At 36.2% G+C, this 17,619-nt stretch overlaps 1 protein-coding gene across 1 annotated transcript; it reads right to left on the bottom strand.

Moving 5' to 3' along the window:
- Positions 1 to 3,199: 3,199 nt before the first annotated feature.
- zgc:110239 (uncharacterized protein LOC550326 homolog) lies at positions 3,200 to 17,266 on the bottom strand. The gene is made up of 11 exons (XM_059350667.1): positions 17,114 to 17,266; positions 15,558 to 15,617; positions 15,376 to 15,468; positions 13,426 to 13,598; positions 10,579 to 10,840; positions 10,291 to 10,486; positions 9,309 to 9,502; positions 8,265 to 8,356; positions 5,531 to 5,692; positions 4,382 to 4,571; positions 3,200 to 3,613 (listed from the first exon to the last, which is right to left on the bottom strand). The coding sequence occupies exons 1-11, from the start codon at positions 17,154 to 17,156 to the stop codon at positions 3,426 to 3,428; spliced, it is 1,653 nt and encodes a 550-aa protein (XP_059206650.1). The 5' UTR covers positions 17,157 to 17,266; the 3' UTR covers positions 3,200 to 3,425.
- Between the last annotated feature and the right edge of the window lie 353 nt (positions 17,267 to 17,619).

Here is a 17,619-nt window from a genome sequence, read left to right as displayed (position 1 = left end):
TCATTTTGTGTCTTTTTTTGGTCATTTTGTGTCTTTTTTTTGGTCATTTTGTGTCTTTTGTGGTCATTTTGTGTCTTTTTTGATCATTTTGTGTCTTTTTATGGTCATTTTGTGTCTTTTTTTGGTAATTTTGTGTCTTTTTTGGTAATTTTGTGTCTTTTTTGTGTTATTTTGTCTCTTTTTTCAGTCATTTTGTGATCTGAACTGTGCGTGTGAGATTGTGTTCAGTGAGTGGGGGTCGCGGACAACATGCATATTAAATTGGGGGTCGCGACTCAAAAAGGTTGAGAACTACTGCTCTATGCAACACATGTCAGACTAAAAGCTCTATGCAAACTCACTAAACTAGCAGGGAGGTGTGCACGCACAAACACACACAAAGCAGGCATTGACATGTGCTGCAGCCAAGGCAAATAAACAGCCTCCTGTTTCTCCAGATGCAGGTAAAAACCTGCCCAAGTCAAATATTGTTGTCCTTTGCAGCCTTTTAGCACAAGCAATGATCATGTTTACACCTTTATTCTAATTGTTTAGAAGTGGTTTGATACGTTTTACATACAGTATGTGATGAGACAGAATAAATTGTCTGCTTCAGATTTTGCAGACACGCAAAATGCATAGTTGTATTAGTATTACATTTATAAATCTACAGGGATCACTTGCTCAGAGATCAGATTTATAAACCGGTGCTGATTGGACAAGACATTAAAAGAATCCGCATTGAGCAGCTATTTTAGATTGATTACATTTGTACATTTAATAAAAGCACAAAGCAATATTTTTGTATAATTGTGCCATGTCAGTGGACTGTTGGTGGAGTACTTTTCTTGTATCTTAATGCTGGATTTAACAAACAATTGCCTCGTTTTCTATGTTGTCATTATTAAGCCAAGAAAAACAAGCTAGTTAAGAGATTGCATGCACAACTCAAAGGGATTGTTGAGTTTTTTTTAAGTGGGGTTGTATGAGGTAGCTGTCCATAGCAAGGATATTATACTTAACGAAAACTAACGAAATAACGAAAACTAGAATTGAAAAAACATTTTTGTTAACTGAAATAAAAATAAAAACTAGTTTTTAAAAAAATTATAACTAACTGAAACTGTATTGCGTGGTTACAAAACTCACTAAAACTAACTAAAATTATTGTGAAAATGTCCTTAGTTTTCGTTTTTGTCAACTTTTTTCATTCATAATTCAGTGTTTCTATTTGAACATGCAACACATGGTGAATATGTTTACTGAGACTGGGATGTTTACACTCCAACCAAAATACAAAACAGCCTGAACTGTAAGAGTTAATAAACTTATTGGGGCTGAGATGAATAAACCAAAGGAAATAAACGCAAAATTTATTATGACCACTTTGAATCTGGCAAAAAAACTAAAACTAACACTAAAACTAATAAAAACTAAACTAAAACTAAGCATTTTCAAAAACTAAAAACTAAACTAAAACTGGAAAACTCACTCTAAAAACTAACTAAAACTAACTGAATTTGAAAACAAAAATTCACAAGGAACTTCAAGGAAATTCACAAAAAAAACTAATGAAAAACCCAAAACTATTAACCTTTATCCTTTAACCTTGGTCCATAGTCAGTACATTACCTTCAGTAGATGGTAGTCAGCATTCCCAAAGTTTGGAGAAATGAAGCAATGTGCTGCTGAGGATGGAGTAAGAAGCTACATTTATTTTAACCACTGAAAGAAAAAAATCCAATCTCTTATGGCTACATTTCACATAATTATAGAAATGTAAAACTAAGCTACATCAACCTATTCCCAGCACATTCTCTCCATCTTGTAATGGGTCATTGGCTGAAAACAAAAAACAAAGATTGAGAACCTGTTTATAAGAGTTAGTTCAGATTCAAAGTCATAATAAACTAAACAATTCAGGCAACTGTAGACAAGCTGCCTTCTGCAAGATAAAATTACTGCTTTTGTCAATGTTATGGCTTCAGTTTCCAACGTAAACTGAAATAGGGCTCTCTGATAGCAGGATCAAGTTGTGAATATACACTACTGGTCAAAAGTTTTAGAACACACCACCTTTTCCAGAATTTAATTGAAAATTATGCAGTTTAATGTCTCAGTGTACTCTGAAAGTAATGCACATTTGCAACATTTAAAATTCTTTATTGAGCATGATAGTGTTTTGAAAGTAAAAAAAGATTCAAAATCACATTTTATGTTGGACTAAAGGACTAAAAAAAGACACAAAATGACAAAAAAAGACACCAAAAGACACAAAATGACTTACAAAGACATGAAAAGAATTCAAAAATGGACAAAATAGCCCAAGACTCCATAGAGTTAAGTTGTTAACCCATTTCTTGTTACCTGAAAAAGGCCTACTTGTATAATTCTGAAATGTACATTATCTTTCAGTTTTGGTTAAGCTTACCTTTTTTTATTTACCTCTGGCAGTTCACCACTTACCTTTGTACCCTTTCAAGCTGTTCATTTGACTTGAACTGCTTGAATTTCAATAAAAAACTGGAAAAATTGGGGTGTTCTAAAACTTTTGACCGGTAGTGTATATAGTACACTTAAACTAGTTTTATTTTGCCAATACATTATGCCACCACCCACAGCAGTACGTTACTTAGCTGCAGGGAATCCTGCCTACTTTTCCAAACTGTAGGCAATACACAAACTATGAATAAACTGCTCATACAACCCCACTTAGAAAAAACAATTCAAACCAATCCTTTAAGTTTATTATGCCTAATGTAGCCTCTTGTTAGACTTAACTAGCCTTTTGTAGTTTTGTATGGATACTAGAAGATGCAACTGATCAGCATGTAAAAAGAGATTAACATTGTACAAGTTTTTTTTTTATTATACTGAATTACACTCAAAATGTATGACTTTGATCTGTAAAAAAAATATTTTACTGTTTAAAAAGGGCTTTGTGATACATGTGAAGAAAAAAAAAAAAAGTAGAAGCAGTTTATGTAATGTGGTGCAATGCAAAAATGTTAATCAACCGCATGAATCTAGAAAGCATGTCTTACTGCTGCCAAAAAGCAGAATTTTTAATAAAGAAGTCACTGAAAGTAGCAAATTAAAAACGTTTCAACATTACATTGATTCCAGCTCAGTGCATTTTAATGCAACAAATTGTACAACAAGGGGAAATGTGTGACAAAATGTACTTTGTACAACTGAAATGAAGGCACTGTAGCCGTGCCACTGGCAATAAACTGATAAATCATGTTTGAAAAAGTGGCTTTTTCTGTGTGCAAGTTGTGCAGCGTTTTAAAACACACTGACACTATTCAACAGCAACATTAATGACATTATCAGCAAGGCTAACAGTTCAGTTTGACCTGCTAGCCACATAAAACACATCTGGCATTAGGCGTCATTCATCTGAGGCACTCACATAGTGGCATTAAACAAACAAACAGTAAAATCTATGCCAGTGTGACATACGTGGCGTCAGTGGTGACGCCACAGTTGTTATCCTTCATAGACATGAGGATGTAGCCGTCGTTGCCCCAGTATGTGGACCAGGAGTTCTTTACCAACCAGTACGGCTCCCCATCCAGGCTGCCGTACCCTACTGCCAGTACAGCATGGTCCAGATCATCAGTGGTGTTACCTGGAAGAAACACAAGCAGGAGTTAGAGCAGTAGTTCTCAAGCTTTTTGAGTCGCGACCCCCAATTTAACATGCATGTTTTCCGCGACCCCCGCTCACTGGACAGAATCTCACAGTTCAGATTATACAAAAAAGAAACAAAATGACCAAAAGAAGACACAAAATGACCATAAAATGATCAAAAAAGACACAAATTGACCATAAAATGATCAAAAAGACACAAAATGATCAAAAAGACACAAATTGACCATAAAATGATCAAAAAGACACAAAATGATCAAAAAGACACAAATTGACCATAAAATGATCAAAAAAGACACAAATTGACCATAGAATGATCAAAAGACACAAAATGACCATAAAATGATCAAAAAAGACACAAATTGACCATAAAATGATCAAAAAAGATACAAATTGACCATAAAATGATCAAAAAGACACAAAATGACCAAAAAAAAGAAACAATGACCAAAAAGACACAAAATTACCAAAAAAAAGGAAACAAAATGACCAAAAAAGACAAACTGACCACAAAATGATAAAAAAAAAAAAAAAAAGACATTAAATGACCAAAAAGTCTAAAACACATTAACACATGAACACTTTAACACAGTGGAGACAGAGCTGACTTCCAAAATGATTTGGCGACCCCCAGAAATCATCTCGAGACCCCAACTGGGTTCCCGACCCCAAGGTTGAGAATAGCTGAGTTAGAGGGAGAGACAGTTATTGCTGTAAAAAAAAAAAAAAATAAAAGAGGGGAACTTACCACAAGCTGGCTCGTAGTAAACACCGTGGCTGTAGAAGACAAAGGAGCGATGTGAAGCGTCGATGCTGATGGCTGCTGGGCCGTTTTTAAACAGCGCCACCTTCAGGGCGTCTGCGTCTCCTGAGGTCACGTTAGTGTAGCTCTGGATGTGTGCAGTCAGCTGAGAGGCGTTCACATGGCAAAACCCATTCTGTTCACAGAGGGAGGTAGAAACTTTTACACTCAACTGTTCTGCAGCTGTGCACAACATTCTGCATGTTTCACTAAAGGCGCCTTAGATTTTCTAACTGGGTGCAGATGGATGGAATCATGTTTCAGAGGAACTTGCAACTCTAGTAGAAAAATAAGCACAAAGTTCATCGAGGAAAAAATCCAAAATGCCAGAGTTAAAATATATTTTAAGAATGGAAAACACACAATTTACCATCTCTTAAATATGGATGACAGCATGAAACATTCAGTTCATCTGCTTCCTTAACACTTTATCAGGCGAAGAACTATATTTGGTAACTTCAGTGGATATCAAAATGGGGTCGAGAAAAAAGTTGCAAATTTACTAGATTAAAGTGGCAAATCTACAAGAAAAAAAGTCGCAGATTTAAGACATTTAAAGTGGCAAATCTGTGCAAAAAAAGTAGCAGATTTAGAAGATTTAAAGTGGTGAATCTACGAGAAAAAAAGTCGCAGATTTAAGAGATTTAAAGTGGTGAATCTACGAGAAAAAAAGTCGCAGATTTAAGAGATTTAAAGTGGCAAATCTGTGCAAAAAAAGTCGCAGATTTAAGAGATTTAAAGTGGCAAATCTGTGCAAAAAGTCGCAGATTTAAGAGATTTAAAGTGGCAAATCTGCAAAAAAAGTTGCAGATTTAAGAGATTTAAAGTGGTGAATCTACGAGGAAAAAAGTTGTTTTCCCCCCACTTCTTTCTCATAAATCTGAGACTTTTTTCCATGCAGATTTTCTACTTTAAATCTCTTAAATCTGTGATTTTTTTCTTGTAGATCTGCCACTTTAATCTAGTGAATTTGCAACTTTTTTCTCTAAATATATTTTTGATTTTGGATATCCGCTGAAGTTACCAAATACGGTTCTTCGCCTGATGAAGGGTTAAGGACAATAAGTTCTGCTTCACATCTGGAAATCATCTCACCATTCCCATATAGGCTCCGTAAGTTTCTGTTGTGGCGATGCCTCCATGTTTCATGATCCACTCGTACGCTCTCCACTCCTCCCCTCCATCACAGCCGTTATTGCCGAAACCCCAGGAACAGTCCACCAGCATCTGCTGAGAGAGGACCTGCAGGGAGCCCGTCTGCAAAAACACAAGAGGACAAACATGAAGGAAGTCTCTTAAATATTCGGAGACTAGGATCAAACCTTAGACCTCAGGCCAGCTGCAAAAGAAACTGGACCGCCAAGAACACTTTATAAAGACGACTAGCTGGCAAAACACAAAACAGGACTTCACTTTACTGTTGAAATTAGAACTATTGTTCAGATCACCCAAAAAAGAAACAAAATGACCAAAAAAAGGAAACAAAATGACCAAAAAAAGGAAACAAAATGACCAAAAAGACACAAATTGACCACAAAATGACCAAAAAAAGACACAAAATGACCAAAATGACCAAAATGACTAAAAATGGACACAAAATCTGATTCTTCTGATTCCTGTTACAACCAACATGCAAGTGCTTCTAGAGTGACGCGTTTTGATAAGGGGTCTATAAGTGCCTTCTAATTTAAAAACTTATTTTTTAATAACCATGTTTTCCCCATTTTTCCATGTAGAAAAAAATGGCAAAAGTGGGTCAATTTATCTAATTTTTATTATTATTATTATTTTTTATTATTATTTATTTGTTTCAACTCAACTTTATTTGTAAAGCACTTTAAAACAACCACAGCCGCAACAAAGTGCTGACAAACAAACAGAACAAGAGACAAAAAATAAAAATAAAACAGGAAATAAACACTAAAATAATTAGATTCATTGCTTTTTAAAAGACAATTTAAAAAAACAATAAATAAAAGCAAACCATAAAACACTAAAAACAAGAGCAGAGTCTCATGCGTGGTTAAAAGCCAATGAATAAAAATAGGTTTTAATATAGGTTTGTTTGTTATTTATTTTTTGTTATCTACATTTATTTAATTATTCATTTGTTTTGGTCCTTTTCAGTATTATTGATATTTTAATTATTTTCATTGCTGCCATATGTTTGTGAAGTTTTGGTTGTTGGATGTTGTTATATTAACACAAAAACCAATAAGTATATGTTTTAAAAAAAAAAAAAAAAAAGTGGGTCAACTTCAAGAAACGGTCCATAAACATCTACTCAAGTGACAAACCACATGTGTGTGAGAGTCAAGAATTTGGTCACATCAATGGGGAGCCGTCAAACCAACGAGGGTCTGGATCACGTTGCTCGGCAACATGGTGAAAGGAATGCCTTTGAGAAGTTCATTCCGAGTGGTAGACGCAGGCTAACGCTAACATTCACTCACGTTAGACAGGCGCAACAGTGTGCAAAGGGGAACAATGGAGGGTCTTATGGACCAGCCCCTCCTCTAAAAAGGAGGACTTTAGACTCACAGGGACGCTTAAGAGACAAAAAGATGATTCAGATACACTACCGGTCAAAAGTTTTAGAACACCCTAATTTTTCCAGTTTTTTATTGAAATTCAAGCAGTTCAAGTCAAATGAACAGCTTGAAAGGGTCCAAAGGTAAGTGGTGAACTGCCAGAGGTAAATAAAAAAAGGTAAGCTTAACCAAAACTGAAAGATAATGTACATTTCAGAATTATACAAGTAGGCCTTTTTCAGGTAACAAGAAATGGGTTAACAACTTAACTCTATGGAGTCTTGGGCTATTTTGTCCATTTTTGAATTCTTTTCATGTCTTTGTAAGTCATTTTGTGTCTTTTGGTGTCTTTTTTTGTCATTTTGTGTCTTTTTTTAGTCCTTTAGTCCAACATAAAATGTGATTTTGAATCTTTTTTTACTTTCAAAACACTATCATGCTCAATAAAGAATTTTAAATGTTGCAAATGTGCATTACTTTCAGAGTACACTGAGACATTAAACTGCATAATTTTCAATTAAATTCTGGAAAAGGTGGTGTGTTCTAAAACTTTTGACCAGTAGTGTATATTCACAACTTGATCCTGCTATCAGAGAGCCCTATTTCAGTTTACGTTGGAAACTGAAGCCATAACATTGACAAAAGCAGTAATTTTATCTTGCAGAAGGCAGCTTGTCTACAGTTGCCTGAATTGTTTAGTTTAGCACCTTATTATTGCTTATATGTTAGTGTGGCTCCGTTTAGTTTTACTTGCAACGCACACGTCAATTATGGAGCGTGAGGATGTAGTTGACGCGTGTCAACGGTAGCCGGAAAAATCCCACAGTTTCTTTCTTATGGTTTATTGAAAACCTTTCGTTTGAGCATTATAATAAACTGCAGCAATCCAAAAAATAATAATAATAATTATGAGCACGGTCAAAAACTAGTGTGCTCTCCTCGTCTCCATAATCCTAATTAAAACAAAGTAAGCAATTATGACGTTACACAAGTCTCAGCCAATAAGAAGAGTGCAATTCCTACGAACCAATAGGCATTCCTACAACCTCAATAAAGAAATATGAACTATGAAATACAAATTTGAATTATTTATCAGCTTGTACCAAATGGCTCTAACACTTATATATAGAAAGATACCGTCCCTAGATGAACTGCAATGCTAATCTACCAAAACATGAACAGATGAAGCACAATGCTGAACATCTGCAGCTTCAAAGTGCATAAGGAAGTTGCCCCATCAGTTGAAAACTCTGCAAAATGGCCAGTAACTAGTAACACATGATTCATCTCATTTTCACCTTCAGGAAGAGGGCGCCCTCTACTGCTCCAGTGGTGGCAAAGCTCCAGCAGGAGCCACAGATGGCCTGGTCCTTCACTGGGGTCACAGCACCTGCAGGAGCAAAGCTGAGGTTAAAACCAGGATGTCCTGCCAGGGGGGCACTAGGGCTGGGCGATATGGCCCTAAAAGAATATCACGATATTTCAGGCTATTTTTGCGATAACGATATTCTTAACGATATTACGAAATACTTAAAAAGATATAGAAAATATGATTTTTTTTAGTCTGTATAAATAAATAAAAATCTAACATGTAGTTTGAAGTGCAAATCTCAACAGTTGGCAAATAAAAAAAAAAAAATTACTCTTGACTTTTGAGCAAATAACAAAAAACAAGCAAAAATAACCATTTAGGGGTTTCGGGGGCATATTTTAATGACATTTTGTAAAGGAGAATAAAGGTTCTTGTATGTTTTATTTAAGGCATCTTATTTTGACAGTCTTCTTGTAAGTTCTGTGGTAGATTCTGTTAACCCATTGAAGCCTGGAAAGCGGATACGTCGTTTTGTAGTATTTGTATAAGCTCTCAAATACCTTTTTGAATTTAATTTCTATCTGCTACAGAGGCTGAAAAATCTATTATTTAGTAGAAGAGTTGACACTTTTTTCCCCCAGAATTTTCCAGAATTTCCAGAAAATTAGAGGCTTATTTTAAAATCGCCCAGCAATTTTTCAGGCCTCAATGGGTTAACACACTGTGCTCTTATTTTGAAAGTTGCATGTGTTATGCGACAGAGAGTAAGTCGTTTTTTGTGATTAAAACAACTTAATTTGTTAGCTAATGTTAGCTCGTGGCTAACGAACGGCATAATGCAGCAGTGTGTTTGGAGGGCAGCTCGGTATATTTAGTTGTGTCAACCGTATGCCTCTACATCAAGAAGTAGAAATGTTGCCAATATCATGATATGCATTTTTTTTAACCATAAAAAAAAATATACCGATATGGCACACCCCTAGGGGGCACATCTTTGATTCAGTTTAGATTGCATATTATCCAGACGCACCATAAAGCCTCCAGTCAAGTGACTCAGGTACTTGGACGCCTTCGTAAATCTTTGCAGGGAAGGGGTTTCCTCTGTTTGGGGTTTTTCTCTGTTTCCTTCCCCTCATGGTGGCCAGCTCTGACATGGTGCGGTCTGACAGAGAGTTCAGAGCCAAAGAGAAGGACAAGCCTGCTCTGTTCTTGGAGTGGACGTACCTACAGAAACAAGAGGACAGTCAAGGTCACGTTTATTTATAGAGCACCTTATATACAACCAAGGTTGACCAAAGTGCTTTACATAACTGAATAACAACAACAAAATCCAATACAAGATACACAATTGAATAACAAACTCCCAAATAAAAATAAAAGACAATTTGATCTAATAATATATTACATGAGATATGCAATACAACATACAGAAACAACTTTCTTCTCACACAGAAAAAAATGAGTCTTAAGAGAAGATTTAAAATTGTCCAAAGTCTTTGATGACCGGATATGTAGCGGTTAACTGTTCCACGGCTTCAGGGCAGCCACTGCAAAAGAGCGATCACCTTTTGTTTTTAGCATTTAGGCACATCCAGGTAGGACTCATTAGACCTCAGAGCTCTGGTCGGTCTGTGAACCTGTATGAGTTCCGTCAAATAAGCTGGAGCCAATCAGTTTAAAATTTAAAACACATAAACATCAATACCTTCTAAAAAAAAAAAAAAAGATATCAAACATCAGAGTAGTGATGGGACGAACAACACTGGTGCGTCAGCACTGTGCCGAGCACACAAGAGTGTCTTTTTTTGGTCATTTTGTGTCCATTTTGTGTCTTTTTTTGGTAATTTTGTGTCTTTTTTTGGTCAAAATATATATATTTTTTTAAAACAAACATCAGGATCTTAAAATCTATTCTGAAACGGACACTGTCACTGCTATTAATCATGTCTATGTCCTCAGAGATATCTGTCATGATGCAGTGTCACCACTCAACAATTGAACGCATGTCTCACCGGAGGTTGTGAATAAAAGCGTGCTCCCTCTTCTCGTGCTCTCTTTCATCACTGTACTGACGTTGGAACTTGCTCTTGAAAACGTTGAACATGCGCTGTGATTGGCCCGATGCAGAAGTGTGGATGAGATCTTTCATTGGATTGGCCAACATGTGATGCTCCACTCCTGGACCAGGAAACCCTCCACACTCCATCCCTGCAGGGAAACATTTTACAATTTATTTTTTCTGAACGCCACACAAACATCAATACCTTCTAAAAAAAGATATCAAAAAACAGAGTACCAACCTTCAGGCAGCGAGAAGACTTTGGGGTCAACATGAGTGCTGAACTCCACGTAGTCCACCAGGTATTTGTCATAATGTGAGCCCAGCAGTGTGTTGTAGCCCATCATCTCATAATGGAGGGGCGTGGCAGGGTCCTCTTTGCCACTTGCCCCTTCCTCTGAGTGGGTCACCCACAGAGTGTACGTGTTCTTCTTGTGACCCACAGTGGTCACATTCTGCCAGACTTCACACAGGGACCCTCCGTAGTACTCCATCCTCAGGAACTACAGAGAAACAAACTATTGAGTCTGGATCATCATGAAGATTAAGAGTCTGTTGTATGACCTGACAGCTGTCATTTACATTTAAAAAAAATCTTCTTAGAAGACTACATTGTAACAAATGTGATAATTAAAAGTAAAAGCCACACTTACACCAAGGACCAAAAGTACCTGTTACACACACACTACCGAACACCCCAATTTTCCAGTTTTTTATTGAAATTCAAGCAGTTCAAGTCAAATGAACAGCTTGAAAGGGTACAAAGGTAAGTGGTGAACTGCCAGAGGTAAATAAAAAAAGGTAAGCTTAACCAAAACTGAAATATAATGTAGATTTCAGAATTATGCAAGTAGGTCTTTTTCAGAGAACAAGAAATGGGTTAACAACTTAACTCTATGGAGTCTTGGGCTATTTTGTCCATTTTTGAATTATTTTAATGTCTTTGTAAGTCATTTTGTGTCTTTTTTGGTAATTTTGTGTCTTTTTTTAGTCCTTTAGTCCAACATAAAATGTGATTTTGAATTTTTTTTTTTTACTTTCAAAACACTATCATGCTCAATAAAGACTTTTAAATGTTGCAAATGTGCATTAATTTCAGAGTAGACTGAGACATTAAACTGCATCATTTTCAATTAAATTCTGGAAAAGTTGGTGTGTTCTAAAACTTTTGACCAGTAGTGTACTTTTGATGACTGCTAGAAAAATGGTGACAATAAAATGGAGGAATCCACAGCCACCTACAGTGGCAGAGTGGAAACAGAAGTTGAGGAGGTTTATGGAACGGAGGCTTTAACTGCTCAGTTACAATTACGGTCGGATATCTTTAAGAGGAGGTGGCTACATATTGCAAGATACTTCTCTAGCTGAAGGGATCTCACAATGTGCTGTACTGTCCTGACTGTCCATTATTCTTTCATTTTTTTTATTTAATTATACTGTATCATTATTATTCAGCTTGCTGTAACCCAGTATGTCTTCTGTCTTTGTTTAATTTTTAGTTTTTTTCGCATTGCCATGTGTACTCTGCTGTTGTCAAGGAATGTTTTGTACCATGTTCTTTCTTGTTGAATAAAAAAAAAGTAAAAAGAAAAAAAAAAAAAAAAAGTAAGTTAAAGTAAAGTAAAAGTAATTTTTTAATCAATTTAGAATTTAAAATTGTGTCACCCTGTGCTCAATAATAAGCACACAGCATTTTTTCCATCAGCATTAAATCATGGTTAGACTAAACAGACATAATTTTGTAAATAATTCACGGTGTAGATGAACGGTACACATTTAAAAAAAAAAAAACAATCCTTTTGTTAAGAGGATGCCAATTGTTCAGTTTTAATGCAGCACATTTTCTCTCTCTAACTACACTGAATGTGCATTCGACTGCAAAATGAACAGACTGGTATTTCACTCATTAGCATTTTGCAGATTGCAATGGCGGCTCAGCACTCCACGTATTGGTACTCTCTAATTTACACTATTGTTTTAATGCATACAATGGCACTAAGTTGATGGTACAGTGAATGAATGACATGAATATACCAAGTGCTGAGATGATGAGAATGTATCTTTTCTATTTGCTATTTATTGAGATGAGATTATAAGAATGTATGTAAAATATGGAATGATTTACCACTTGATATCCGTCAAGAAAAAAGCAAAATATCCTTCAAAAAGAAATTAAAGATGTACTTTGTCAGTGGTTAATGTTAGGTGTTGGGCTTATTATATTTTTTGGGGGGGTTTATTTAAAAAATGTTTTTGTTTATTTTGGTTGAAAGGACGCTACTCTTTATAGAAGCGATGTTTGCCTGGATTCATGATGTCCAGGATTACAATCAATGATACTGGTTAAAGCTGTATTGTTTGTTTTTTTTTTGTTTTTTTTGTATTTTATTTGTTTTCTGATCAAATGCATTTGACCAATTATTCCTAAACATTTAATCCAAATGGCTATAATTCAATGGTTTGATTCTACAAACTGTCTTTTAAATTTGTGCTGCATTTTGTAATGAACTTTTGTGCTGCACTTTTCTAATGTATTTTCTAATGTATTTTTACTGTTAAAGTTGTTGTAGGACTGTTGAGTATTACTTGTTGGAATGTTTTGACCCCAGGAAGACTAGCCAACTGCCACGGCACAAGCTAATGGGGATCTTTTAATAAAAACCATATGTTATTTACTATTTATTATGCTTTTTTATGAGTCCAGTAAGTGAGTGCATTGAATGTCGTTGTATTTCTGTGCAATGACAAATAAAAATCTAATCTAGTTAAGACTACAAATTAACTATCTGGAGAATTTCTGCAAAGTAGCTTCAGGTTCTCCAAACAGTCTGCATGTTAGTGAGTGTTCCACTACCTCGATTATGTGATGCCGATACAAAAGCCCACAAATAAAGCAGCTCGGTGTACATAGGAAGTAAATATTTTCCCCTCTTAAGCAATTTTCTGTACTGTAAAATACTCCAGGATCTGATCTGGAGGTCAGAATCAGGCAGCTCAAAAGCTTGTTTATAGTGATAAGACTAAGGTTATAACTAAGGCAAGCCAGTCTTTTAACATGTTTGTGTTCAGAGTATTTTTACTCTCAGACCTGAAAGCCCTGCACATCAGGTAGCGACGCCTGCGGTGTGACTGCTTCATCCTTTGTTCCGTTGGCCAGGAAACACTTCATCACGTTCAGCTCCGTCTCTGTGGTCTCTGGAGTGATTTTATAGGCGACGCCCCACGGCTCTTCCGCCCCCAGCTGGTAGGTGGACACCTGGCCTGGGGAGAATCAGTGAGAGACGTCAGCTCCTTCAATCGCAGTGTTCAGGTGCATGCATCCGTACATTAAGCCAGAAATCTTGGTGTAATTATTGACTCAGACCTGAACTTTAACAGCCATCTAAAGCTTATCACTAAATCTGCCTATTACCACCTGAAAAACATAGCTAGAATTAAGGGGCTTCTGTCCAAACAAGACATGGAAAAACTTATCCATGCATTTATTTTTAGTAGGTTGGATTACTGCAATGGCATCTTCACAGGTCTTAACAAAAAATCAATCAGGCAGCTGCAGCTGATCCAGAACGCTGCCGCCAGAGTCCTCACAAACACCAGGAAACTGGACCATATTACACCGGTCCTTAAATCACTACACTGGCTTCACAGGAAGCCAGTGTAGTGAGGATAGATTTTAAAATCTTACTGCTGGTCTACAAAGCTCTGAATGGTCTCGGACCAAATGACCTGCTTGATCTGCTCCCTCTCTATGAAGCATCCAGACCCCTGAGGTCATCTGGAACTGGCTTGTTGCGTCCCAAGAACAAGAACTAAGCGGGGTGAGGCAGCTTTCAGTTATTCTGCTCCTCACCTGTGGAACAAACTACCTGTAGATCTGAGGTCTGCCCAAACGGTCAGCTCCTTTAAATCAGGACTAAAAACACTATTGTTTACTGCAGCGTACTCTTAACTTTAACACTTATCTGCTCTACTCTACTGCCCTTACTTTTTAACTACGCAATGTTTGACTTGTGCTTTTTATGATTTTATCTATTTTCTTATCCTGCTGTTTCTTATTTTATCTTATTTGTATTTTTATTTCTATTTCCCTGTTTTTACTGTTTTCAATTGTGTCTTGCTGTTTTAATGTGTATGTAAAGCACTTTGAATTACCTTGTGTTGAATTGTGCTATACAAATAAACTTGCCTTGCCTATGGTACGTTAACCCTTACCCTGCCACCATTTCTATATAATGTATATTGTGTAGGACACCCTACTACTGGGCATCAATAGTATGAATTATCCTGATAATCAAAATATTCTTAAATCTCTGAAAATGGAACTTAAACAAAAAGATGCATTTTCTGTCAAATAAATTTTTTTGAAGTGTGCTTTAACCCATTGAGGCCTAAAACGCCTGTAAAACCTCTGGGCGTTTTTAAAATAAGCTCATAAAACCTGAAGTTTTTCTGTAAATTCAACAGAAGTGTCAACACTTCCTACTAAATAATAGATTTTTCAGCCTCTGTAGCAGATAGAAATGAAATTCAAAAAGTATTTGAAAGCTTATACAAATACTACAAAATGACGTATCCGCTTTCCAGGCTTCAATGGGTTAAGACAATTCCCCAGGATCAACTTCTTCTGACTTGTTTATCATGAGCTGTGATAAATTAATCTGCCGCATCCTAGTTGAAAGCCACAAAGAAATAGTGTATGCAAGTAAATATTTGCCCTAGAAGCAAATTTACAATAAAAAAAGTTCCGCAATTGCAACAAATTTACAAGTTATGATCATAAGTACCATCTACTGTATAACTGGCAAATTTACAGTCTGGCATTTTAGTATGCAACATCAGCCACCACTCTAAATTCCCCCAAACTGCTTAGTCATTCTTTTCCACTTCACTCTGTTTATGTACCGCGTGCTTATGTTCTGCTCTGGTCACATTTGTCTGACACATCAGGTTCTCAGTTTCACATCAATAATCCAGCCAAGCAGGAAAAATACAGAGTCAGGTTTAAGAGAAGCAGCCAGGAGGTCCGGAGGTTTCTTACCATGGTAGTAGTCTATTCGGCTGGACTTTGCTGCTAGGTCTAACCAGGCCTCGAATGGCTCCTTAATCTCAGCATAGGGCAGAGAAATCACTCCTGCAAATGAAAATGTGTCCTGTAATGAGGCTACATTATGTGGGGGAAAAAAATGTCCCTGATGTGTAATCTGATTTTGTACTACTTACCTTTGACATGATAGCTGTCCCCAAAATATGGAAGAGTAGGGACTGCCTTTCCATCTGAAGCTGGAAAAAGAAGAAGTGTTAAAAGGGGCTTTACAAAAAAAAACCCTGGTAACTCAACATATCCATTTACTTTGCACCTATGGGAATATTGATTGCTGTCCTTGGACATTTTCTCTGACTATGATTAACCCTCTATGGTACAGTGTTGCCCTCAGGCAACATACGAATTTTTGGCCTGTCACATTTCTACAATGCATGTTTTTGAGTGATGCGATACTTTAAAAAAAGAGGGAAGAGTATAGGGAACCAATACTGTATAATACTGTAATTATATTATATATTATGCATTGTCACTAGCACTAATAGCTCTTATTGCACTATACCTTGATTGTTTGCTTTTACTCTTCCTGTAAGTCGCTTTGGATAAAAGCGTCTGCTAAATGACTAAATGTAAATGTATTATAATACTGTAATTTCCCAGCTTGGGATAAATAAAGTATATCTATCTATCTATCTATCTATCCATCTATCTATAGCAACAACAACAACAAAAAATCACTCAAATTGTAATTTGCTGGCCCTTTAAAAAAAAATAAAAAATTAAATAATGGAAACTTGTTTTTAAATTTAAAATGTTTTGTATTGTACCCTGTTGAAGCGACTGACTCTTTAACACATGTTTATTAAATATATAGTGTTCAAATTATGTATAAGCTATGTTAAAAAACACAAACAAACACTTTTTCAATTATTGTGCACCGTGATGGTACGTTGCCTACGGGCAACAAACCCCAAAAACTTCCACAAAAAAAAAATGCAAATTATAAAATGTCTTCAAATTGTTTATTTTGTCTATTTTAAGACGAAAAAACACTCACATTTTTCCCTTACTGGTATCATAATGCGTACCTTAAAGGGTTAATAATGACTCAAGGCAAATATCTGCAAGAACATGTAGCAATTTAGTAAATACTGCATTCTTTCCTTCCTAACATGCACGAAAAGTCAATAAACTGACAGAATTGTGATTTAAAAGGAAACTCAACGATGATTAGTTTCACGTGATTGAGACCTTTTACACTGTCAACAAGCCTCAACCTAAATTTTAACAGAAGCTCTTATGGAAAATGCTTATTGTTTAGTCAATAAGTGTAACATGGTGTGTTGCATGCTCCCCGAATCAAAGAGTAGTTCTTTGCTTTCGTCAAGCATCATAACCCATAGAGTAGGATGCATGTGGCTCTCTTGGTAAGCAAATAAAATCTAAATAGTCGGATTTTTGCTTGAAGTTTTGCACGACAATCGCTGCATTCATCAGCACGTATCGGAGACAAAACAAGACATACGCACGTTTTTATTTGTACCATTTATTCATGCATTTGAATGCGTGTGTAATATGCATTTACTCCTGTAAAGTGTTTATTTAGTAACCTGGACAAACATGAAAATATTGCGCAATAACTAACGTCAACTCCGTTAGCTGCCTGCATGAACAGCATGTAACATTAGCTGGCTAATTGGAAACACCGTGCGGTAAATTAAATATTGTTATTTACCTGTGACAGCCCACAGAAGAAATGCTGCGATGAACAAACTCATTATCTGTTCAGTAACAGAGTGGATAAAGTAGTCAGGCTGAATTAAAACTAAATCCCATGACAGTAACAGCTCCAGCTGTTCAAAATACTGATTGAATAACTTACTTCATGTTTATAGCTACTGAGCACTCTCTCAACCAATCAGATTGCGGCGTGGAAGAGCGTCCTCCAATCAGATGCGAGAGGCGGGCCTTATTTTTAAATCATGTGATTATGGTCATATGACTGGGACAGGAAACGCTTTTACAGTGCCAACAGCTGCCTACAGAGTGTTTGTCACTGATATCTGAGGAAATATGTAACCTGAAGTGCTCTTGAAGGGGTCATGGTTGCTTTTACCGTTTATTAGATTAGGAAGTGAATATATTAGCCACATGCACGACTTTGCAGAGCAGAAAAAGTGGTGAGACAGACAGAAAGATGGACTCAAAACAAACATTTTGAGCCTCATCATGTGGCAAGGT

The sequence above is a fragment of the Centropristis striata genome, chromosome 14 (genome assembly GCF_030273125.1).
Source record: "Centropristis striata isolate RG_2023a ecotype Rhode Island chromosome 14, C.striata_1.0, whole genome shotgun sequence".
Taxonomy (NCBI): Eukaryota; Metazoa; Chordata; class Actinopteri; order Perciformes; family Serranidae; genus Centropristis; species Centropristis striata.
The sequence above is the reverse complement of the archived record's forward strand: the minus strand, read 5'-3'. Positions and strand labels throughout refer to the sequence as shown.